General features: G+C 48.9%; 1 protein-coding gene across 3 annotated transcripts in view; it reads left to right on the top strand.

Annotated features, from left to right (window-relative positions):
• Positions 1-6518: 6518 nt before the first annotated feature.
• KIF3C (kinesin family member 3C) overlaps positions 6519-24911 on the top strand; it is a 37020-nt gene continuing 18627 nt past the window's right edge. For 2 of the 3 annotated variants that reach the window (XR_004678462.1, XM_035000725.1), the window contains exon 1: positions 6519-8774. Coding sequence is in view for 2 of the 3 variants with exons in the window: in XM_035000725.1 (XP_034856616.1) it covers positions 7227-8774 (1548 nt within the window). In the remaining variant the exon portion in view is untranslated. The remainder of the gene's footprint in view (positions 8775-24911) is intronic. The other variant, XM_035000727.1, reaches the window with a different exon arrangement.

Here is a 24911-nt window from a genome sequence, read left to right as displayed (position 1 = left end):
GGGGTGCCTCGGTGGCTCAGTCGTTAAGCGTCTGCCTTTGGTTCAGGTCATGATCTCAGGGTCCTGAGATCGAGCCCCGCATGGGCTCCCGCTCAGCGGGGAGCCTGCTTCTCCCTCTCCCACTCCCCCTGCTTGTGTTCCCTCTCTCACTGTGTGTCTCTCTGTCAAATAAATAAATAAAATCTTTAAATAAATAAATAAACTGAGATTTAAAAATAAATAAATAAATGAAATCTTTAGGGGGGCCTGGGGGCCTCAGTCAGTTAAGCAACTGACTCTTGATTTTGGCTCAGGTCATGATCTCAGTGTTGTGAGATGGAGCCCCTGAGAATCTCTCTCTCCCTCTCCCTCTGCCCCTCCCCCTACTTGCACACATGCCCTCTCCCCCTGCTTGCACACATGCCCTCTCTCCCTCTCTAAATAAATAAATAAATCTTTAAATAAAAAATAAAACAAAATAACAAAAATAAAAAATAAAATCTTAAAAAAAGCAAAACAAAACATGTTCTTAAAGTTTTTCGTAATGAGAAGCTCAAGTATGGAGAAGTAGAAGAAACACAGTTGGGGAGATGGAAAATTTTCATCAATGGATGGGTAACACCATTTAAAAAGCCAATGCTGGGCGCCTGGGTGGTTCAGTTGGTTAAGCGACTGCCTTCGGCTCAGGTCATGATCCTCGAGTCCCACATCCGGCTCCCTGCTCGGCAGGGAGTCTGCTTCTCCCTCTGACCTTCCCCCCTCTCATGCTCTCTTTCTATCTCATTGTCTCTCAAATGAATAAATAAAATCTTAAAAAAAAATAAAAAATAAAAAGCCAATGCTAATTACACATAGTACAAATGGCCACAGGAGGTAAGGAAAGAGACACACCCCCTTCCCCTGCCCTGCCCAGGCCTGGAGAAGGCAGAAAAGTGTTCACTGGGGAGGCAGGAGTTGATATGGGTGTTGAAAGAAGAAAGTGGAGCTGGTCCAGGTAGGGGATCCATTGAAAGCAAAGCCTCTGGGCCCAGTACAGAGTGATAGAAAGAGCACCCATTTTGGATTCAGAGACATTCAGCTCAAGTCCCAGGGCTGCCAGGTACCACCCGGATTAATGCGAAAGTTAGAGAAAACGTCTGTAATCCACCTATTAGGTGCCCAATAAAGGGTAGTTACTAAGGACAGTGTTTTTTCAATATTCAGATTTTTTTTAATTTTCTGATTTTTCCAAATTTTGAGTGGAGGGGATGGGTAGTTGACTCAACTCCCATTTACCAGAAAATACCGCAGAGAAAGGAAAAAGTAAACTGTTAGGAAAAGGAGAGCTGCTAGTAATCTAGACTTGGACACAGCTGGGGGTCTGGAGTTAGATAATCTCACAGTGATGGATAGTCCAGAGATTTGGAGCTCAGCCAGTGATTCTGTCACATAGTCATGTCTCCCTCTGCTGGCAGAACTTGGTTTTGCAGGGTAACCCCAAATCCTGAATAACTTGGGTCTGAAAAATTTGCAGGCCCCAGGATTACTAAAGAGCTAACACTGTCTGCTTGGTATAATCCCACCCTGACTGGTTCCTGGGACCTCACTGGAAGAAGATGCTTTTACGGGAATCCCCTGGGAAAGAACTGTCATTGTCACAGAAAACACGGGGAAGGGAGTTTCTTCCTCCCACGGAGCCAACGATGGGTCTGGACTCCTGTGAAACCATTATTCAAACCACGACTGAGAAGCAAGCATCCTGCCACGTCCACAGGAAGCTCGCCTTGTGGCATAAAAGACAGACCACCAGGATCGAAGGTTTGAAGTCTGAAGACTGACGGTGTCACTTGATGGCGGGTGTCCTTCCCTAGTCACTTAGCCTGAAGCTTAGAGTCCTCCTTTTAATGTGGGGATATTAATATTTGCCCCTCTTCTGGGGTTGATGTGGGGATTAAGTGAGAAATAAATGTGATAACACTTTATTAACTGTAAATCATTCTATAGATATAAGGAATTTTTTTTTTTTTACCATCGCTTCTTTGTCTTGCCTCCCCATTTCCTTACCCTGAAGGTCTTGGAACATTCATTCATTCATTTGCTTAACAACCGATTTTGATCTCCTAAAGTGAATATAGTATCATGCTAGATATGGGGAAAGGAGACACAGAGACAAAGAGGATAGCTCCTGTCTTCGGGGGGCACACGTTATGGGGAGGGAGACAGGTAACCATAGTACAAGGCAGACTGTGATGAGTACTATAAGGCTAATTAAACAAGGAGCTATAGAATTATGAGGAAAGGAAAGATTAATTAGGATAGATAGAATTTGGGGAGTCAAAGAAGGCTTCCCAGAAGAGGTGATATTCATACAGGGCTTTCATTTATTTCATTTATTTATAAAAATATTTCCTGAGCACATGCTGTGTGCCAGGAACTGGACTAGTCATGATGGATACAAGAATGAACAAAATAGAGGCACCTGACTGGCTCAATTGATGGAGCATGCAACTCTTGATCTCAGGGTCGTGAGTTTGAGCCCCACACTGGGCATAGAGTTTACTTAGGAAAAAAAAGAAAATGAATGAAACAGTCATGTTATATCTTCACAGAACAAGAAAAGTGGGCAAATAATTATTTAATTACAATTATGCTAAGTTCTATGAAAGAAAGTGCAGGGAACAATAAGAACATATTACAAAGGGATATAAACTAGGTGGGAAAGTCAAGAGATATATCCTAAGGAACTGACATTCAAACTAAGAGCTGAAGGATGAAGAGCAGATATCTAGGTAAAGATGGTGAGGATAAATGTTCTATGTAGCAGAAACAGGCCCTGTGTAAAGGCCCTGCAGTAGGAAGGTAGAAGGGAGCTGAAGAAGGCCATTGTAACTAGAGCCCAGGGAGCAAGGGAAGAGTGGCATGAGATGTGACAGGAGATATGGCAGCTACCAGACTGTATAGGTCTTTGGGGGCTACATTCATGATTTGGACTTAATGGCAGTGAAGAGCATTAAGAGGTTTTAAGCGTAGGGTGACATGATCAGACATGTGTTTTTAAAAGATTACTTTGTAAAGAATGGATGAGTGGAAGCAAGAGCATATCTAGTGAGACCAGACTGGAGGCCATTGTGGGATGCCAGGCCAGACAAGATGGTGGCTTGGGTCATGATATTGGCTGTGGAAGTGGAGAAGAAGTTAATAGATCTGACAAATATTAAGGAAGTTGAATTGATAGGATTTGGTGTTTAGAGGGATATATGGAGGGTTAGGGAAGAGCTGCTTACAGAGCTAGGGATCATTCTTGGAGGACAAAGTTTGGAAGGGAAGATGATGAGTTCAGTGAAAACAAATAGAATTTTAAGCACATGGGAGCCATCCAAGTGGCTATGTCCATTAGAGAATTGGATATATATAGAGATAGATATAGATTTGGAGCTCAGAGAAGCCTGGGCTGGAATACCAATTTAGGAATCATTTAGACATTAATTGAAGCCATGAGCTGTGGTGATCATGATAGGGTGACATTGCAAGAAAAAGAGGGCTTAGGACCTTCATGAACACCATTTAATGTTGGAGTTGAATGAGGTCAGTTGGTTAGGAAGACTGAAACTGAGCAATCAGAACTCATGAGAGCTGGAGGAGGAAACCCAGAAAAGTGTAGGGTATTGAAAACCCTGAGAGTTTGCTGAAGAAGGAAGAAATGGGTTATGTCAAAGGCTCCTATTGAAAAGGGCCCACTAGAAATGGCACCTTGAAGTTACTGATATCCTTGGCAAGAGGAATCTCTATTGAACAGTGGTTGTAGAAGCTATATGGGGTTGCAGAACGAATAGGTGAGGCTGTGTAGACAGGAACAAAGTTAGGAGAACATTGCAGACAGAGATGCAGTATGAGCAAAGGCATATGGAGGCCCCCCAAATTATGGTGTGTTTGTAGGACTTCAAGCAAACCCAAGTGGCCAGAGACTTGAGTATGGAACAAGGAGAAGGAAGGAAGAATGGCTGACAAAGATGCTGAAAAGGGAAACACAGGATGTGAACAACCTTGAATATGAAGGACAAAAGGAAGGAAAACTATGATTTCTTGAATGCCTTCTACATCATGGGAGTTTTTTCATTATCTCACTGAATCCTCATGTAAACCCTGTGAGTAATGGCAGAATTCTTATCTTCATTTTTCCCACTGAGAAAATAAGTTATTCAGAGAAGTTTTACTTAGCTGAGGATCATACATCTTGTGAGCAATGGAATTCCAGTCTCCTTCCCATGCAGAAGGATCTGGGCAAGCGTCTTGCCAGCTGGTGGTATCAAGTGGGAAAACAGGGCCAGAATCCCTTTCATCCAGTAGCTCCATGGTGTCCATGAGTTAGCCAAAGCAGAGAAAGGGTAGTCCAACAACCAAAGCCAAATGCAACAAGAAAATAGTCCAAGAGCCAAATGGTTGGTCCATCCAGAAGTCAGGTTGCCAGAGCCAAGAGAGGTTAGTCTACAAAGCCAAAACCCCACCCAGTAATTGGCCCCAAAGCCAAGTTAATCACAAGCTGCAGAGCTTGATCAAAGAGAGGCTTGAGGAAAGCCAGGACACTTCACAAGTAGGCAAGCCACCAGCTCAGCCTCAAGCTTCTGGTCTACCAGAATGAGATAAAGGACCTGCCCTGCAGGTCCTGGGGATTTGAAGATGGGGAGGAGGTGAAGAACTAAACCAAAAGGTCCCCTAGAGAATAACATGATCGGAAATGTTTTGTGCAAAGATTCTTCTGGTGTCTCTGTGGAGAGGGGCCTTGAGGTTTCAGATAACACTACCTCCTCAGTCTGGATCTCAGAGAGGAAGGACAACTCAGGCTCAGTCCACAGATGCAACTGCCCTCTGCAGAGTAGAACATGAGTAGGATACTGGCTCGGTCCTTGGACTTGAGGAATTATACCTGATTTGTATCCTAGAGGAAAAATACAAAGATCCCCAAAGAGGAACACCAAACAAGGACAGGACCTGGTCTATCAAGGATACTCAAGAAAGTGAGAGCTGTTAGGCAAACCAAGCCAGGCCACAAGCATGTATTAAGGGCTTACTTAAAAATAAGTCTTCTCAGGGACACCTGGGTGGCTCAATGCGTGGAGCATGTGGCTCTTGATCTCTGGTAGTGAGTTTGAATCCCATGTTGGGTGTAGAGATTACTCAAAAATAAAATTTGGAAAAAAAAAAAGTCTTCTCATTGGCAAAATAGTTTATTCATCGTTTCATTTGAGTCTCACAGCCACTGCACAGAGTATTATTCCTCTCCTCCTCTCCAACAGTTTTATTTTTTTAAAAGATTTTTATTTATTTATTTATTTATTTATTTATTTATTTATTTATTTATTTAACTTAGGGAGGGGAGGAGCAGAGGGAGAGGGACAAGCAGACTCCCTGCTGAGCCCCGAGCAGATGGGGGCTCCCCCCAGGACCTTGAGATCATAACCTGAGCCAAAATCAAGAGTTGGAGGCTTAATTGACTGAGCCACCCAGGCGCCCTCTAATTGTTTTAAACAGATGAGGAAATTGAGGCTAGAGCAAGGTTAAGAGATTGCCCAAAGTCACACCGCTGGATGGAGATGAGAAGTGCAAGTTGAACCCAAGTTTTGTTTTATGCAAATTCTGTGTCTCTTTCTGCTACGGAAAAGAAATTGATCAGGGGAGGCGCCCCAGAGGAGGAAGTGCCGGAACTGCGCCATTGGCAGGCCACCAAATGTAGAAGGGTGACAGCTCCCTCTGGGCAAAGGCACAAGGATGCAACACGGCACAGCCAGTTAAGAAAACAAAACACGGTTCTCAGAATGTGAGCTCCTTGCGGACAAGAGGTCCAGCTCCTAGAATGGGGCCTGGGGCTCAGCAGGCGCCGGGTAACTGTTTGAAGGAATGAATGTCTGGAACGCAGGTTCTCTGTGGAAGAGTACCTGGAACGGAGGCTGGGAAATTAGGCCGGGGTCAGAAGATGGAAGGGCTTGTATACAGTATGGAAGGCTAGAGGAAGAGGAGGGAAGGGGACCCGGGTGCATGTGCAGAGAAGACGTGAGGAGAGAATCAGCTGGAAGGTGGTTCCAGGAGACAAGAGCAAGGCCAGAAGTATACAGGCTAGGGAAACGGAAGGGCAGAGTCCAGAAACATTCAGGAGTCGAGGTGCCTAGCAACACTCTGAAGGGAAGGGGTGACATGCACACGTCCGCAGGCTGAAAGGCAGGAGCAGTGGAGAGATGGAGGACGGTGCCTTTGGAGGGGACAAGCGTGGGTGGTGGATACCCCCGTCCCAGGTAGGCTGCAACCTCAGCAGTCCCTCGTAGGCTGCGTGCCAGAGAGGGAGGGGCCTCCCGGACCGGAGAAGGCATCAGCAACCTGCCAGAACCCGGTTAACAAAGGCAGGACTACAATTCCCAGCATGCTCGGGCCCAGTGGGGTGACGGCGGGCGGTGGCTGCGCCGCACCCGCCTGGTGGGCGCGGGACCTGGGTCGGCACCCGAGCCTGTCATTCCGGAGGGGCCTGCGGGGGTGCGAGCGGGCGATGCACCCCTGTCCCCGGCGCAGCGGCCGCGCCGGGCTCGCGCCTCCCGCGCCGCGGCCCCGCCCCTTGCCCCACCCCAGCCGGGCGGCTTAGCTGGGGCCGCAGCGCGGCGGCAACATCACTCTCGCCGCCGCTGCTCCGCCCCATCCCCTTCTGTTTTTCTCTCTCATTCTCCGGTGGCAGCGGCGGGGAAGGTGGCAGCAGGGGCAGCAGCAGCCGCGCTGGCTGCAATGAATGATCCCCCAGCGCGGGGGGAGGACTCCAGGTGAGCCTCTGCCCTCGGGAGGGCCGGGACCCCCGGCCGCCCAGGACCGGCAGCCCCCGCCATGGATCCCTAGAAGAGGAGGAGGAGAAGACAGCTTCGCCGCCCACCCCCATCCCATTTTCCTCTTCCTTTATCTCATTGTTGCCGTCGCTGTTTACGGCAGCGCTCCCTCTGCCCCAGCATGGGGCGGGCTCCGGGCACTGCCATTCGGCCGGCGCGGCTGCCGGGGGGTTCTGCCTAATTCTCCCCTGCCCGGCCGGTGCAGCGAGGACCCGAGAGCGGTGGAGGCCCGGACTGCGGCGGCGGCGGCGGGGCCACCTCCCAGCATCCCCACCCTAGGAGGCTGCTTGCGGATTGAAGAGCGGCGCCCGGGGGCTGGGCTGGCCCCGCTGATCCGGACCTAGGGAGGACAGCAGGACCGCCCAGGCTGCGGAGCGGCCCGGGGGGCAGGAAGGACCGAGCAGCAAGATGGCCAGTAAAACCAAGGCCAGCGAGGCCCTGAAGGTGGTGGCCCGGTGCCGCCCCCTCAGCCGGAAGGAGGAGGCTGCTGGTCACGAGCAGATCCTGACCATGGACGTGAAGCTGGGCCAGGTGACCCTGCGGAACCCCCGCGCTGCCCCAGGGGAGCTGCCCAAGTCCTTCACCTTTGATGCTGTTTATGATGCTAGCTCCAAGCAGGCGGACTTGTATGATGAAACCGTGAGGCCCCTGGTAGACTCGGTGCTTCAGGGTTTCAATGGCACGGTGTTTGCCTATGGCCAGACGGGCACCGGCAAGACCTACACCATGCAGGGGACCTGGGTGGAGCCCGAGCTGCGCGGGGTCATCCCCAATGCCTTTGAGCATATCTTCACCCACATCTCTCGCTCCCAGAACCAGCAGTACCTGGTCCGGGCCTCCTACCTGGAGATCTACCAGGAGGAGATCCGGGACCTGCTCTCCAAGGAGCCTGGCAAGAGGCTAGAACTGAAGGAGAACCCGGAGACCGGTGTCTACATCAAGGACCTCTCCTCCTTCGTCACCAAGAATGTCAAGGAGATCGAGCACGTGATGAACCTGGGGAACCAGACCCGGGCGGTGGGCAGCACACACATGAATGAGGTCAGCTCCCGCTCCCATGCCATCTTCGTCATCACCGTGGAGTGCAGCGAGCGGGGCTCAGATGGCCAGGACCACATCCGTGTGGGCAAGCTCAACCTGGTGGACCTGGCCGGCAGTGAGAGGCAGAACAAGGCCGGCCCCAACTCGGCCGGAGGGGCGGGCGCGCAGCCCGCGAGTAGTGGCGGCGGCGGCGGCGGTGGTGGAGGCGGAGGTGGAGGTGCAGAGAGGCCTAAGGAAGCCTCCAAAATCAACCTCTCACTGTCTGCCCTGGGCAACGTGATCGCTGCTCTGGCGGGCAACAGGAGCACCCACATCCCCTACCGGGACTCCAAGCTGACCCGGTTGCTCCAAGACTCTCTGGGGGGGAACGCCAAGACCATCATGGTGGCCACCCTGGGCCCGGCTTCGCACAGCTACGACGAGAGCCTCTCCACCCTGCGCTTTGCCAACAGGGCCAAGAACATCAAGAACAAGCCCCGGGTGAACGAGGACCCCAAGGACACGCTGCTGCGGGAGTTCCAGGAGGAGATCGCCCGCCTGAAGGCCCAGCTGGAGAAGAAGGGGATGCTGGGAAAGCGGCTCCGGAGGAAGAGCAGCCGCAGGAAGAAGGCTGTGTCGGCCCCCGCTGGGTACCCTGAGGGGCCGGTGATCGAGGCCTGGGTGGCTGAAGAGGAGGATGACAACAACAACAACCAGCGCCCGCCCCAGCCCGTCCTGGAGTCAGCCTTGGATAAGAACATGGAGAATTACCTGCAGGAGCAGAAGGAGCGCCTGGAGGAGGAGAAGGCAGCCATCCAGGATGACCGCAGCCTGGTGAGCGAGGAGAAGCAGAAGCTGCTGGAGGAAAAGGAGAAGATGCTAGAAGATCTAAGGCGGGAGCAGCAGGCCACGGAGCTGCTCGCGGCCAAGTACAAGGTAAGGACCCCAGACGGCAGGGGTACTCCGGAGGTGGCCAGGGGCATCTGGGCTGGCGGGCTCTTCTTTGAGGGTCTCTGATCTGACCTGAAGCGAGGTGTCCTCCCTCGGCATAACACACTTGCCCTCCTGCCAGATACTCCCCTGGAGCAGCCGGGCAAATAAATCCCTGCGATTCCGGGCTGCCGGGCGGGGCCTCCCAGGAGCACTTAGGGGGACAGACAAACCACACAAACACACACACACACACACACCTACACAAATACATACACGAAGCAAAGCAGGCAGGTGGTCTTTCAAGCCAATGAGCTTGGGCTGACCTGACCCACAGCCTGTCTGTCTCTGCTGGTGGCCCTCTGGATCAGGTCCACGGGATGACCAGGCAAGTCCTCGGCCTCCTTTGGGTGTGGGTTCTCTTGCATGGCCGCTCCCCTGGGACCTCCTCCCCCTGTAGCACCTTCACACCTCACACCATTTTAATAGTATCTGACATTTGGATAGCACTTCCCAATCTACCAAATGCCCCACAGACATGATCTCATTTGATCCTTAGTCATCCAGGGTACTGGTTCTTAAATCCCCGTTTTGTAGGGGAGGAACTGAGGCTCAGAGGTGACATGACCAAGCTTCCATCCTACCAGGCAGCAGAGCTGAGCTGAAGCACATGGACCTTGTGCTCTTTCGGTACTTGGGTGGCAAGGAGGAACTAGGCATGGATCCCACTCCCCACGAAAGCAGTCCTTGGGACCCATGCAGGGCCCAGTGCTTGGGAGCATTAGGAAGGAGATTCAGAGATCACAGAGAGGGGAGGCCAGAGCACTGGGCTCTACCCTGGAGAACCAGAGTCTAGGCCTAGCTATTCTATCGCTCATCGAGTGACCTTGTGTAAGCTGCTTCCTCCTTTCCTGAAGCCTCAGTTTCCCTTTGTGTAAAATTGAGGTGGCCTGGGTGATCTCTGAAGCTCTTCCAACCTGAGAAGCAAACTGGCCCCCACACCCAGGCCTCATCCCAGGAAGATCTAATTCCCCACGGCCCTGAGAGCTATCCGGCCATCCTGAGCTGTTCCCTTCCTGATGGGGGCCCCCTAGGCCCAAGGTGGGGCTAAGCTACCGAGGCCCCTGCCAGGCACAGCCACAGACCTGTTAAATTTCATTGCTGCAGATAGCACAACTCAGTGTTCCAGGCATTTCCAGGTCCCTGGATTCCTCAACGCTGAGGGTTGGAGGAAGGACACAGGGAGCCAGGAGCTGATGACTTGCTGGAGAGAACAAAACGTTGCTATTTTTTTTATGCCCTCTCAGGAGTGTGGGCTGGGGAGCAGGGAACCCAGCCTGGGGAGGGAGAGCGGCAGTTGCTGGGAAGCCGGGCCGATGAGCTGTATGCCATTGTCTATGTTATGGGAATGTGTTGCTGCATCAGGGGCTCTGGCCTTGCATCTTTAATATTTAATTCACCTCCATGAGCTCAGCAAGGGTTCTGCTGGGGTGCTTCCTCAAAGAATGGCTCAGGGGCCTGGCGCCTTTGGGGCCATCCAGGGAGAAGCAAGATGTTAGCCGAATAGTTAGACTCAGCCCTCCCTCGGAGGAAAGGAATCCAGGCAATCTGGTGCTTTCCACTGGGAAATCTTACATGGGCAATCTGTCATTGGCTTCATTACCAAGGGTACCCCCTTCCCCCTTCCTTGCCTTCTCCACCGTCATTCCCCTTAAAGCTGGGAGGTAGTAGAAGCTAAGGTAGTGCAGAAGCACACTTCAGCCCTGAGGAAATGGGTAGAGGGGTTGGTGTGAAGGATCCAGCAGATCCTTCCCATTGGGAACAATGGGATCTCCCACTGTGGGCAACTGACTGGCTCCCTCAGTAAGATTCTCGGATCTAAGGCAATGGGGGGCACAGATAATAGGACAGTCAAGAATTCAGCCAGCTAGCACCAGATTTCTTGCACTGGAGGCATGGTCCACAGAACGTTTCTTCTTAGAGCTGGCAGGGGCCTTGGGAAACTGAGGCCTGGACTTGCCCAGGGGCACGCAGTTGAGTTAAGGAGGTCCCAGACTCTTCGTGCTTGATCCAACCTCTTTCCATTACACCACAGTCCTGATGTTACCTGTGCTACTTGACAATCAGAATAGTTCATTTTTATGTAACACTTTGACATCTTCATCTCAAGCAACCCCAAGAGATGGGTATTCCTGTCCCCGTTTGACAGTTAGGAACACCAAGACTGGGGAGCTGGAGTGACTATCTCCGTGCCCCCGGGCTGAGAAGTGGTGGTGGAGCGGGGACTGGGACCCGGGGCTCCTCATGCTCCCAGACCTGTGCTCTTCCCAAGTCCTCACCATCCCTCCATGTTTGCTCACTGTGTGACTCAGGGCAAAGGCCTTTGCCTCTCTAGGCCTCAGGTTTCTATTCTCCTAATGAGGAGAAGTCTGACATATCTCCCTGGGGACTGGGTGAAATGGTCATTATGTGCCAGGCTCTTAGACATTAGTGAAGGGGGCGGGTGGCTGGGAAATTCCAGGAGGGGAATGAATCTGTATCCTGTGACTTCTTGTCACACCCAGCCCCGGACAAACAGCAACAAGCAGCTCAGAGTGGAGCCCGGACAGAGGACCCCAACCCAACCTCTTTGTATCCCCAAGGCACTGCCTGGTTCGGTGTTGGATCTTTCTAGGATGGAGGAAACGATTTGAGGGCTCTTGAGGGATCACAGGGTAAAGAGGGGAGGAGCACGTTAGAGATAATCCCAGGCCTGCCTATTTCACAGGTTTGTGCCCAAGATTAAATGAGATCATTAGTGGGAGGGCATTTGAAGTAAGTTGAAAGTACCAAATAAATGGAGGAGCATTAGCAGCGACAGGGTGGCCTCTGTCAGTCAAGCAGGGGTCCAGTGATCTGGGGGACTGACATCTTTGTTGTTAGCTTGACTCTTTTCTCCCCCTCCCCCGGCCAATCCCAGCTGCCTCGCCATAACCCTACAGCTCCGGAAGCAGAACTGGGCCAGAAAGATCTAGGAGAACTCAGAAGACGGGAGCTTGGATCCCTCCTGGAAATTAACTGAGCTTTTGCTCCCCATCTGCAACACACTTCTCCGGTTCCCACTTCTGAGCTCCCCGAATCGCCTCCCCCCCCATTCCCTTCTTCCGGTTCACACCACCCTCTGGGGGCAACTAGGCCATAGCTGGTATGACCTACTGCCCTCATTCACTCTCTGACTCATCTTACAAGTCTAGCTCGCCTGCTTCCCCTGCCCGCCACCTCCAGGCTCCCCGTTGCCTTTGTTCTCCCCTCACTGTGTACAAACACCATGCCTGTCTCCTTGGAGTCTCCTTTCATCTCTCCTTCCATATTCACTGTGGGCCCCACGGGATGTGAGGGTGTGCAAATGTGTGCGGGCTCGGGATTGTGATCAGTGCCCGGTTTCTCACTATCATTAGCAACCCTTCCTTGCGTCGTATCCCCAGGGGGCTTGATAGCATATGAGGCCTGTGAGGAAGGGGGTGCAGGGAAAGTTAACTGAACAACTGAGGCTGTAGCTCAAATGTTTGTGCACAGTGCACGGACCGCAGTGAGGACCGGTGAAAGCGTGCGGATGGGCTGGGAGAAGGCCCACTTTTCGTTGTGCAAGACATTTTTTTAAATGACTGCTTTAATTTTGAACCCAGTTTTTTGAGGGATTGGACCAAGTGATTTCTACAACTTTGATCGTAGATGGTTAGAAGGAAAGCAGAGTGTCTAGGGGAGGTCAGGGCTGCAGATGGCACAAAACGCAGGTTCCAACTAAAGAGAGGAGTGGAAGAGGCCCCGCCTGTTGATCCCCTCATAAGTAGGTCTGGAGGGAGAAGAGCAGGCGGGTCTTGGCCGGAGCCCAGCTCTGTCTCTGGTGGGTGTAGAAAAGAGACCCTACAGAAGTAGCCCCCCCAGCCAAAGGGATGAGGTCATCGCAGAGAATACAAGCTGCAGTGAATGTTTACTGTCCACTCTGTGGCTCCCTCTTCTTCCCCCCACCTCTCAGCATTGGCATTAACCATAACAAGGTATGCAAGGAGGGAGTTTCAAGCCCCAGAAACAGCAGTAATCACAATAATGATGCTGTTTCCTTAACACTTGCTATGCGCCAAGCCCTATACTAGATATTACGTACACATGATCGAATTTAATCCACACAAACACCTTCCAAGAACGGGGTTGTTACTCTTCCCATTTTATAGCTGAGAAAACCAAGGCCCATAGAGGCTAAGTAACTTGTCCAAGGCCTCATAGTTTGTATGTGGCAAATCTAGTTGAGCGCAGGTTGGTTTAACACAAAATGTGATTTTCTTTTATGCTTCAAGACTTGGAATATCAATTTGGGAACTGGTTGCTAGGAAGGTGGTGAAAATTGGCAGAAGCTTGTGCCACGGAATGTGAGGTGACAAAATCCAATGAGCAGCTGGAAAAGGATCGGTGGAGTTTAAGAGCAAGCACAAGACTAGCGATGGAGATTGGAGGCCCGTCTGTAGAAGAGAGCTCAAATGAGACCCATGCCCTCTGTTGTTGACACTCTCCCTCTAGTAAATGAGTTCCAGATCAGAGGCTTCCATTCTGGTCTCTCTGCTGACCTTGTTTTGTAGAGTGCTGTGTTCAGATCATGTGTATCAGACACAGACAGGCTTGGGTTTCATGACTTATTAGCTCTAAGACCACAGTTACCTCATCTATAAAATGAAATAATAACAGTACCAACGTCAGTGTTATTGAGAGGATTAAATGAGATAATGTTAAAGCACTTTGCGCACTTCCTGGCATGTAAGCACAACTGTTTATTACTGCCAAAGGACAGTTTCACTTGGCTTCACCTTGATAAGTCAAACATACCACATTTTAGACTGACATTCAAGACCTACCAGAGACGGGCTGCCATATATCTCCTCCATCTTCCCCATCCAAGCAAGCTACTCTAATAGGAGAACCTCACAGCCAGCTGGTCTACCCCTATCTTTTGAACCTAATATGCACCTCACTGCCTTTCTGCTGATGGCACTGTTTTTATATCCTAGGTTGTCCTGGTAGCCAGGGGGTGGGAATTATGGGAGCAGACTAGGCTCAATATAAAGAATTTCTTGACACCTAGAAATGGGCTGCTTCTAGAGGTAGCAGGCTCCAAACCCTGGAAGTGCTCAAGGAGAAATGGAGTGTCAGAGCCGCTCTAAAGGGATTCATGTATCAGCAAAGCCATTACACTAGATCGTCTTTAAAGTCCCCTCCCCCTAAAAGTCCTTAATTGTTAAAAATACTATTTTTTTATTTTTAGTTTTTTTAAAAGATTTTATTTATTTGACAGAGAGAGGGAGACAGCAAGAGCGGGAACACAAGCAAGGGGAGTGAGAGAGGAAGAAGCAGGCTTCCTGCTGAACAGGTTTCCCTGGGATCATGACCTGAGCCAAAGGCAGACGCCTAACGACTGAGCCACCCAGGCGCCCTATTTTTAATTGTTTTTAAAGATTTTATTTATGTATGTATGTATTTATTTATTTATTTGTCAGAGAAAAAGTGCACAAGCAGGGGGAGTAGCAGGCAGAGGGAGAAGCAGGCTCCCCGCTGAGCAGGGAGCCGGCTGTGCGACTGGATTCCAGGACCCCGGTATCATGACCTGAGCAGAAGGCAGATGCTTAACTAACTGAGCCACCCAGGCATCCCAAAAATACTAATTTTTTTATTTTTTTTTTATTTTTTTTTTTTAAAGATTTTATTTATTTATTCATGAGAGACAGAGAGAGAGAGAGAGAGGCAGAGGGAGAAGCAGGCTCCCAAGGAGCAGAGAGCCCGATGCGGGACTCGATCCCAGGACCCTGGGATCATGACCTGAGCCGAAGGCAGACGCTTAACCATCTGAGCCACCCAGGCGCCCAATACTAATTTTTTTAAAGATTTTATTTATTTATTTGAGAGAAAGAGAAAAAACACATGGTGGGAGGAGGGGGGGGGACAGAGGGAGAGGGAGGACAGGGAGCGGACGCGGGACTCAATCCTAGGACTCTGAGATCGTGACCTGAGCTGAAGGCAGATGCTTAGCTGACTAACCCACCCAGGTGCCCCCAAAATACTATTTTTTATGATTTTTTATTTTATTTTACTTTTTAAAAAGATTTTATTTATTTATTTGAGAGAGAGAATGAGAGCGAGAGCACGAGAGAGGGGAGGGTCAGAGGGAGAAGCAGACTCCCTGCTGAGCAGGGAGCCCAATGCAGGACTCGATCCTGGGACTCTAGGATCGTGACCCAAGCAGAAGGCAGTCGTTTAACCAACTGAACCACCAGGTGCCCCCAAAATACTATTTTTTAGAGCAAACTATAAAATGCTCAGTTTATCTTTTTGAAAATTAAGATCAGAGGGTTTCGATTTTCATGTATGCATTCAATCAATAATAAAAAATAATTTTTCAGCTCTTTCTCATGGCCAATTAGAGAAAGACAATGAGCCGAAGAAGAGAGAAGAGAATGGGGAGAAAAACAGGGAAGAAAGAGAAGGGGACGGGGTGGGGGGGGGAGGGGAGGGGAGGGGAAAGTGGAGTCTTGAGGGCAGGGAGAAGGAGGGAGAGAGTGGGGAAGGGGGTGAACAGCAGGGATTCTGGGGAGAAGCCCGAATAGGAGAGAAAGTGCTGTAGAGGACTCATCACTGGCAGTGTGATCATTTAACAGAACTATCACGAGTTGGGGGCATTTTGTAATATAAAGATTTGACTGGCAGGAAGCATTTAAGACTAATACGTTTCCATCAGAGGTTTTGGGCTTCAAATTACGTGGAGGCTCCGCAGGCCTTTTGGTCCAGTGTTGGGTTTCCCCCAATGTGCGTTGGCTGGAGGAGTGTATTATCCATTGCCCTTAGTCATCGCCAGCCCCCAGATAGCACAAGACTGGATGAAGTGGCTGTGATAATGTTCTCTTTGTGCTCTGAGGACTAGAGGAAGGGCCTGGAATTCAGCTGGAGAAGGGCACCCTTCTCTGGCCATGCCCTGCTAGCCAGTTGCACCTGACCAGTCTTGCACACTTCTGGAGGCTTCTGGGCCTGAGAGCTGTTGAGCCAGGCGGCCTGAGAAGATAAGAAAATGGTCCCTCTTCCCACAAATGCAGCCCTTCAGCCCTGCACTCTGTGCAAGGCACACCCCTGTGCTCAGAGTTCATAGGGCACCTGCTCTTATGGTTTGGTGGATCTAGAATTTTTAATATCCTGAGAAATTCCTGGGCATTAACTCCTGGTCAGACTAAAGAGTTACTTTTTAGTTGTCTCCTTTTCCTGCCAGATGTACTCAGCAGTGGAGGACCAGGCCCTGGGCTGGTCTGTTTCTATAGCACTAGGTAATGGACCTGCAGGCTTTCTCCTTTCTCGAGGCGAGCCTGCAGAATATTAATGGCAACAATGGTAATGATGATGACAGCTACCATTTCTTTATTTTTTTTTATTTTAAAAATATTCGTTTATTTATTTGAGAGAGAGTGCAAGAGTGAGAGAGCACAAGTAGGGGGGAGTGGCAGAGGGAGAGGGAGAAGCAGGCTCCCCAAGCAGGGAGCCTGACTTGGGGCTCTATCCCAGGACCCCGCAATCATGACCTGAGCCGAAGGCAGACTCTTAACCAACCGAGCCACCCAGGCGCCCCGATAGCTACCATTTCTTTAGTGCATGTCTAACACCAAGCATGCCGCTGTTTCCTTTATGTGCATTGTTTTCCTCCTCACGATAGCATCATAAAGTAGTACTATTTTAATCTCCATGTGACAAAGGAGATCCTGAGACTCCTTAAGGAAGGAACAACCCAAGGTCACATGCCTAGGAAGTGTTAGGGCCAGAATAGCAGCCTCTGTCTGCCTGATTCCAGAACCATGATCTTTACCTCCACACTGTAATACCAGCTTCGAAAATGAAGGATTCATACCAGATCCCTGGCTAATAGGCCCCAGTGGGAGCTCTTGTCTGCTGAAATACTTAACTCAACCCATCTCTGTCCTTCCGTGTGATGCAAACCCCCAGCCTCTGACTCACCTGGCTCCATCCATTCATATAATCAACAAATCTTTTTAAGTACCCATGACCAAGAACATAAATCAGTAGTTATAGTTAACGAACTCTTCAAATTATTTAAATTTCTGGAAGGAATCATGAGAATTTACTAATAGTGGTTGTTTCTAGGAATTTTAATGGGGGAGGGGGCTTTTATTTTTCACTTCATACTTTGTTTTACTTTTATCTTTTTATTTTTATGTAAGCATGTATTACTTTGTTAAATAAAAACTAATCTAAAAAGTTTAAGGGAGAAAAAATATAAAAGAAATGTGTTAACACCTGGTTGGAAGGTTGCCTTAAAAATAATGAATAACTGGGGCGCCAGGATGGTTTATTTGGTTAAGAGTCCTACTCTTTGATTTCAGCTCAGTTTATGATCTCAGGGTCACGGGATTGAAACCTGCGTCAGGCTCAGCATGGAGTCTGCTTCTCCCTCTCCCTCTGTTCCTCCCCCCACCCCGCAGATAAATAAATAAAATCTTTTTTAGAAAATGAGTAATTGGGGCATCTGCGTGACTCAGTTGGTTGAGTATCTGCCTTTGGCTCAGGTCATGGTCTCAGGATCCTGGGATCAAGCCCTGTGTCGGGTTCTCTGCTCAGAGCCCCGCGTTGGGTTCTCCGCTCAGTGGGGAGTTTGCTTCTCCCTCTCCCTCTCTGTTCTCTCTCTCTCTCTCAAATAAATAGAATCTTAAAAAATAATAAATTAAAATTTAAAAAATAATAAAAAATGAATAATTGAGGGAGATCCAGGATTGATAATAATTCTCAGTGATACCCAGTTATTGGCAATCCTGTGACCTTGGGCAAGTCCCTTTCCCTCCCAGAGACTGTAAGAAATCATCAGTAGATGATTCCTTGCTTTCTGCACGATTTGCTGATTCACCTCAGAAGCAGCAGGTCAGGAGCCCAGGGTTAGAGGTCAGCCTGAATGTCGGGCAGTGGGAACTGAAGCAGGATGACCAAGCATTGCCCCGAAGCTACAGGCCATACGACCCAGGATGACCCACCTAAGCCCTTGGGCCCTGTGCCTAGGCTGTCAAATGCTGAGTCTGCACTTGATGCCTCCTTAGGTCTCATCCCGTTCTGACACTGTAGCACTCTATTGTCTGGCCGGAGGGAAACAGGGGAGAAGGAGGAGGGTAGGAATCAGGTCTGAGGTGCTTGTGGTTTTCTCACTGAGGTAGAGGGGCCAATTTTTTTCTTCCTGCTTTTCTCCAAGGGGCATCGAAGCACTACTGGGCATCCATACTCTGTCTAGGACAAGGCTGCAAGTGGAGTCCAGCTCACCTCACTCCCCAGCCTATACATTTCCTGATCCCAAATTGTTTCCTTCTTGATGAGAGAATCCCTAGCATTGGAGAGACCGATCATTTCTGTTGTGTTTCGAGCCAACCAAGGAGACTCAAGGCAGGAAACAGACTGGGTCTCCTGATTTCTGTTCCCCAGGACAGAGAATCACTGAAAAGAGCACTCTTCTTCCCTTTACCATTGTCTCTTTTGTTTCTTTTTCCCTTACTGCTGGCTCCTTGAGATCTATAACCAGGGAGCCCCAAAAGGAGAAATAGGTCTGTGACAGTTGGAGTGGCTGTAATAAGAGAGAGAAGCAAAGATCGGTCCACTAATTGGGTTTTTTGGCTCTTTGTGATGAGTTGTGAGTACCTGTCAATCAGATACTGATTGACAAGTAACCACTGACATGTGATTGTACTTTATCACTTACCGAGTACTTTCACGTCTGTTATCCAACTCACCCTTCTTACCAAAGCCTGCAAGGTTAGTGGGTATTCTCTTCCATTTTACAGATAAGAAAACTGAAGTCCAGGGGCTGATGCCCTAGATTTCATAGCAAATAGGGTGTACTAGCGTTCAGGCTCTCTGACATGCCCAGTGCTCTATATATCGTCCCTCTATGGAACAGCAGACGTGGCCCTTTCCCATGAGCATCCCAGGACTTAGCCTCTCTCCGGGATGCTAGCGATCCTGACAACCTCTCCCAAGCACGTGATTAACGCTCTAACCCACTCATCTCAGAGGTCCCCATAAGATGCCTCAGGTTCGGGCACCTGGGTGGCTCAGTTGGTGAAGCGACTGCCTTCGGCTCAGGTCGTGATCCTGGAGTCCCGGGATCGAGTCCCGCATCGGGCTCCCTGCTCAGCGGGGAGTCTGCTTCTCCCTCTGACCCTCTTCCCTCTTGTGCTGTCTCTCATTCTCTCTCTCAAATAAATAAATAAAATCTTTAAAAAAAAAAAAAAGATGCCTCAGGTTCAGAAGCATCTTCAGCACAGCTCTGCCTGCTTTCGCGGGCAGAGAAAGAAAGGATGCCCCGAGCTTTCCTGATGGTTCCTGAATTGGCAAAGGTGCAAATACCAAATGCTGCTGCTGTTCTCCAAGGCACCTTCCTATCTGAACCCAGGAGAAAGCTGTAGCCCAGGGAAAGGGACCCCAGTGGAATTAAGAGGCTGGTGTTCAAATATCACCTCCGCCGTTTGCTGGCTCCATAACCTGGAGTGAGTCAGTTCACCTGTCTGAATCTCGGTTTTCTTTTACGTCAAATGGGGATCATACTTGTTATCTCACATGGTTCTTAGGGTGATTAAATAGGATGATTAGTTTAAAAGGGACCTAGCCCAGCCACAGGCAACATGACAAGTTGCATCTGAGACTCCTGTCCCCTGCAGCGTGTGAGCGATTAGCTGGCTGTGGCCGAGCAGAGCCTGGCTGGCTTCTCTGTGAAATCAGACCTGATGGTATCTTCTCAGACGAATGGCTGGCTGGGCCTGGCTGTCTCCACTCCGGCTTTTCAGATCAGCGCTTAATGAGTACTCGGGCCTCCTTCCTCCTCCTCCTCCTGGTCTTGCACCCCAGTTGCTTCTGGAACAGGAAGGGGTAAGCCTCTGAATATCCCAAGCTGGGTCTGTAGACTGACATGGTCCCTGTAATGAGTTTGGCTATTAATTGTCACGGCAGCTGACCCGCCTCTAATACCTGGAATTGAGACCCTGATCAAATTGGGAGATTAATTGGAAAGAACATAGTCAATGTAGGAGCAGATACACGTAAAAATTCCTTAATTAGGAGACTCCAGGCTTAGACTACTCCATCTCTGGGCCTGTTTCCTAATCTGTAAAGCAAAGGGGATTGGGATCGAGGATTCGCTGAGGTCGCCTTGGTTACGCTGTGATTTGTAGTGGTCTCTCCAGAGTCAGACCACGGCCCCAGAGCTCCCCGCCCTGCTTCTTCCACCCCCACAGCTGCTGCTGGCCTTTTAGTTACACCGGACTGATTTAGAACCAGTAGGACCAAACCCAGTCCTGCCTGCAGGCCCCACCCACCTATCTTTTGCCTTGAGGGATCACGAAGGCATCATTAACTCCGGGGGCTAAGAACTCCAAGGAACTTTTCCTGGGGACTAGGACCCCTGTATTCCCAGCCCCTCTGCTTAGTATCCCCCAGCCTGAAGGGAGACCTAGAGATGTGAGACATCCCTGTCCCTCCCTGCCCTCCGTAGATGATAGTAAGAACAGAGATCTGAGGAAAAGGAGGAGATGGCCATGGGTATCCTCAGAAAAATGGGGAAAAATTAAAAGCAAAAGCAAAAAAAATAAACCAAACCCTGTTTCTAAGCAAAGAACTGAAGTCGTGCATGATGTATTTTAGAGCGTGGGGGTGAAGCAGACGGCATGGGTTGAGACTGGGGAGAAAGTGGGGGCTGAGACCTTGCACCTGGATTGGGGCCCACCCACAGATTTCATGCCAGGACCAGCCCCTCTTCTAGCACAAGACAGGCTCTGTCAGGCAGGCTTGGCTGATAGTGTGGGCTAGGCAAGTGGGCAAGCCTTGGCGAGTCACCAGAAAGGCAAATTCAGTTGTCATTCAGACCACGTCTGCGCTGGGTCTCAGCGGGACTAGTAGAGAAGCATAGGGGCAGTGGACAGATGGAATAGGGTGATACTGGACAGTCAGACAGCATCCAGAATTCTCTTCATGGAGCCCAGGACCCAGCCAGAAGGAGAGATCCTGAAGCAGAGTTCCAGGTCCAAGGAGGGGATCTAACCTGTAGGCCGATGAGCCAGAACCAACAGAAGGAAACTTGTCCTGAGGATCATGTCGTGGGGGTGGGGAGAGGCTTAGAACTTGGAGGCCCTGGTAGTCTTGGCTGATACATCAGATTCCAGGCCTGATTGGCAGCTCAAATCCCGCCTGACTGTGTCCAAATGGGTTTCTTGAATCCAGAATTTTGAATGAGAAGAGCATGGGACTAGGTGTGGGTAGCTGGAGAAGGTGGAGGCTGAACAAAGAATTGTTTGAATCAGAGGTCTGTCTCCCTACTTAAAAATCACCAAGAGGGGCACCTGGGTGGCTCAGTCAGTTGAGTGTCAAATCCGTAAAAAAAAAATTTTTTTTAAATCACCAAGAAAAAAAATAATGTAAAAAATGCATAAAGGGGTATGTTGTGAAAGGAGAGATCAGATCTCCACAAGTCCACCTCAAAGGTACAGAGAATATAAAATCAATGGGGAGGCTCAATTTTATATCTATTATTATAGCAAATTTTTTAAATAATGATAATCATGCCTATGACACTATAATAAAAGGTGTTCCATTATTTATTGCTGGCAGTAATTTAAGTGGTATAATCTTTTTTTTTTTTTTAAGATTTTATTTATTTGAAAGAGCGTGAGCGAGAGAGCACAAGCAGGGAGAGCAGCAGAGGGAGAGGGAGAAGCAGACTTCCTGCTGAGCAGGGAGCCCAATGTAGGGCTCAATCCCAGGACCCTGAGATCATGACCTGAGCCAAAGGCAGCCGAAGGCATCCCGAAGTGATATAATCTGTTAGAAAGGAAACTTGGCAATATGTTCTAAGATAAATAAAATGTTTATAATCCTTCATCAGATCCTGAAATTTCCTTCTAAGAAAGTCATCTAGGGGAGCCTGGGTGGTTTAGTCAGTTAAGCATCTGCCTTTTGCCCAGGTTGTGATCCCAGGGTTCTGGGATCAAGCCCTACATCAGGCCCTCTGCTCAGTGGGGAGCCTGCTTCTCCCTCTGCCTCTGCTGCTCCCCCTGCTTGTGTGCGCTCTTTCTCTCTCTGTCAAATAAATAAAATCTTAAAAAAAAAAAGTCATCTAAAAAAAATTATATGTACAAGGGTGGTTTTTTTTACAAGGGTGTTTATTGTAAACATTGTACACAACCAAAATATCTTCTCATAGGGGTTAATCAAGTATATTTAAATTATCCACTGTAAATATTATGCAACCATTAAGTTTACAGTCATAAACCTTATGGAAGTAATAGGAAATTCTGGAGAGATTTGATAAAATGGAAATAGCAGGACATGAGCTTATATTTATACCATATGTATTGGTGTGAAAAAATGATGTGTGCATTTGGAAAATTCTGGAAAAACGGAAAATAAAAGAGCTGCTTAGGTGAGGAATATGTGAAATTTTTTCTAATTTTGTTTTATTTCTGTAGTTATTTTGATATTAGTTCATATTTTTTTTTCTAAAAAGAAAGACAATAAAAGGTTAAAAATATGTCCCCAGGGGCACCTGGGTGGCTCAGTCGGTTAAGCGGTTAAGCGGTTAAGCATCTGCCTTTGGCTCAGGTCATGATCCCAGGGTCCTGGGATATGAGTCCCGAATTGGGCTCCCTGCTCCGTGCGGAGTCTGCTTCTCTCTCTCCCTCTGCCTGCCGCACTCCCTGCTTGTGCTCTCTCTCTCTGTCAAATAAATAGGTAAAATCTTTTTTTTTCTTAAATGACACCATTTTATTTTTTTTAACTTTTTTTTTTTAAGATTTTATTTATTTATTTGACAGAGAGAGAGACAGCGAGAGAGGGAACACAAGCAGGGGGAGTGGGAGAGGGAGAAGCAGCCTTCCTGCTGAGCAGGGAGCCCGATGCGGGGCTCGATCCCAGGACCCTGGGATCATGACCTGAGCCGAAGGCAGCCGCTTAACGACTGAGCCACCCAGGCGCCCTTTTTTTTAACATTTTATTTATTTATTTGACAGAGAGAGGGAGAGCACAAGCAGGGGGAGTGAGAGAGGGAGAAGCAGGCTTCCTGCTGAGCAGGGAGCCCAATGCGGGGCTCGATCCCAGGACCCTGGGATCATGACCTGAGCTGAAGGCAGGCGCTTAACCGACCGAGCCACCCAGGCACCCCTAAATAGGTAAGATCTTAAAAAAAAAAAAAATGTCCCTAGTGGGGCTCCTGGCTGGCTCAGTCTATAGAGCATGCAACTCTTGATCTCTGGGTTGTGAGTTCAAGCCCCACTTTGGGCATAGAGCTCACTTAAAAAAAAAAAAAAATTTCTCTAGAATCCCTTAATAAACTCTTAGATATTTAATACAGTCCTCCTGAGATAACAAATTCCATAAATTTATTACCTTCTATAAACAGTAGATCGTCCCTTTATTTGTCCTAAAAGTCCAAAGTATAAGCTCTTCCTCTATGTACCAGGATTGATTGGAAAAGTCTGGATCATTCCTTTTCACACCTATTTTATTTTATTTTTTTAATTAAGTGAGCTCTACACCCAACCTGGGGCTCGAACTCACAACCCTGAGATCAAGAGTCGCATGCCCTGCAGAGTGAGTCAGCCAGGCTCCCCCACGCCTATTTTGATCATATAGTTTCCAGGTCTATCCTCTTAACCTTTCTTTGTCTTTGCACACTAAAGAGTCCTATTTTTTAATAGCCCTTGGATGGTTTTAGCCGTCCTTCCCTGGATCTCTTGCTCCTGCCTGTCCCCAGAGATGCAGTGAGGGACTACACACAGTACTCCAGATTCAGCTGCATCACCAATTTATTTTAGGGTAGAATGATTTTTGTTTTGTTTCCAAAAAGCCCTCATGATGGTGGCTGGCCAGATACTAGTGGCCTTTTTAGCTCTGGCGGCATATTAAGCCAATGTCTTCTGGGAACAATAGCGAATTACTCCCCACCCCATGCTTTTCTTTTTCTTTTTTCTTTCTTAAACTAAATTAAATTTAATTATTTTATTTATTTTATTTTATTTTTTAGCTTGTAACTGACAGTGCTCACAGCTATCATTTAATGAGTAGAGCTAGGATTACTTTTTCCTAGAGCATAAAACTGTAACTGAAGCTCATCTGACATTTTTTGTCAGCTCACACGGCCTAGAAATGCTCTCGAACATTACCACTTAGGAGGATCTGGGGGCATCTGTGGAGCTGGGTGTCTGGCCAGTGCTCTTTCTTGCATGATTTCTAATGGAGATCAGTCCTGTCTTTTCATATCTGCACATTTTTCCATCCAGAGACATGCCTGTTTGTTTCTGTTTCCTTTCCCTAATCCACCCCCCATCCCCCCACCTGCGTTATGAGAAAGTACTTCCCTGTCTCTGTCTCCTCACCCCCACTCCCATCTAACTTTGACTAACCTCTGATGTAGAACCATTTCAGGAGCATTTTAACCCCTAAAGGGCTGCCCACTGCTTCCCCAAGTACGGGAATAACTGGAGATTAGTCAGACGTGATTTCCTCCTACTGGAAACATGTTGCTTTTCTTTTAGCAGGTTCTGCTTCCTAAAACATTGAACAGAAAGAATGTATGGAGTAGAAAGAGCACGGGCTTTGAAGCCAGGCCGACCTGGACCTGGATTCTCCATTAAATTGAGTGGCCGTGATGTGACCTTGGATGGATTACTTACCCTGTCTGAGCTTACATGAGGAAACTGGTGGTGTTAGTATATGCCCTTAAAGCATGTCCCACAGGCCACCTGGGGATCTCATTTACGAAGCCGATTCTGATTCACTGGGTCTGCGTAGGGCCTGAGATCCTGCATTTGTTTCTTTCTTTTTTTTTTTAAGATTTTATTTATTTATTTGAGAGAAAGAGAGTGAGAGAGCACAAATGGTGGGGGTGAGGGGAAGGACGGAGGGAGAAGCAGACTCCCTGCTGAGCAGGGAGCTGGACGCGGCGCTCAATCCCTGAGATCATGACCTGAGCCAAAGGCAGACACTTAACCGACTGAGCCACCCCGGCGCCCCTGAGATCCTGCATTTCTAACAAGTCCCCAGGTAATACTGATTCTGGGGGACCTCAAAAAGCAGTGATTCTTTTTTGTTGTTGTT

The sequence above is a fragment of the Mirounga leonina genome, unplaced genomic scaffold, assembly GCF_011800145.1.
Source record: "Mirounga leonina isolate KUSES-001 unplaced genomic scaffold, KU_Mleo_1.0 Mir_125, whole genome shotgun sequence".
Lineage (NCBI taxonomy): Eukaryota > Metazoa > Chordata > Mammalia > Carnivora > Phocidae > Mirounga > Mirounga leonina.
Note: the sequence above shows the minus strand (reverse complement) of the source record. Positions and strands in the feature narration are given on the sequence as shown.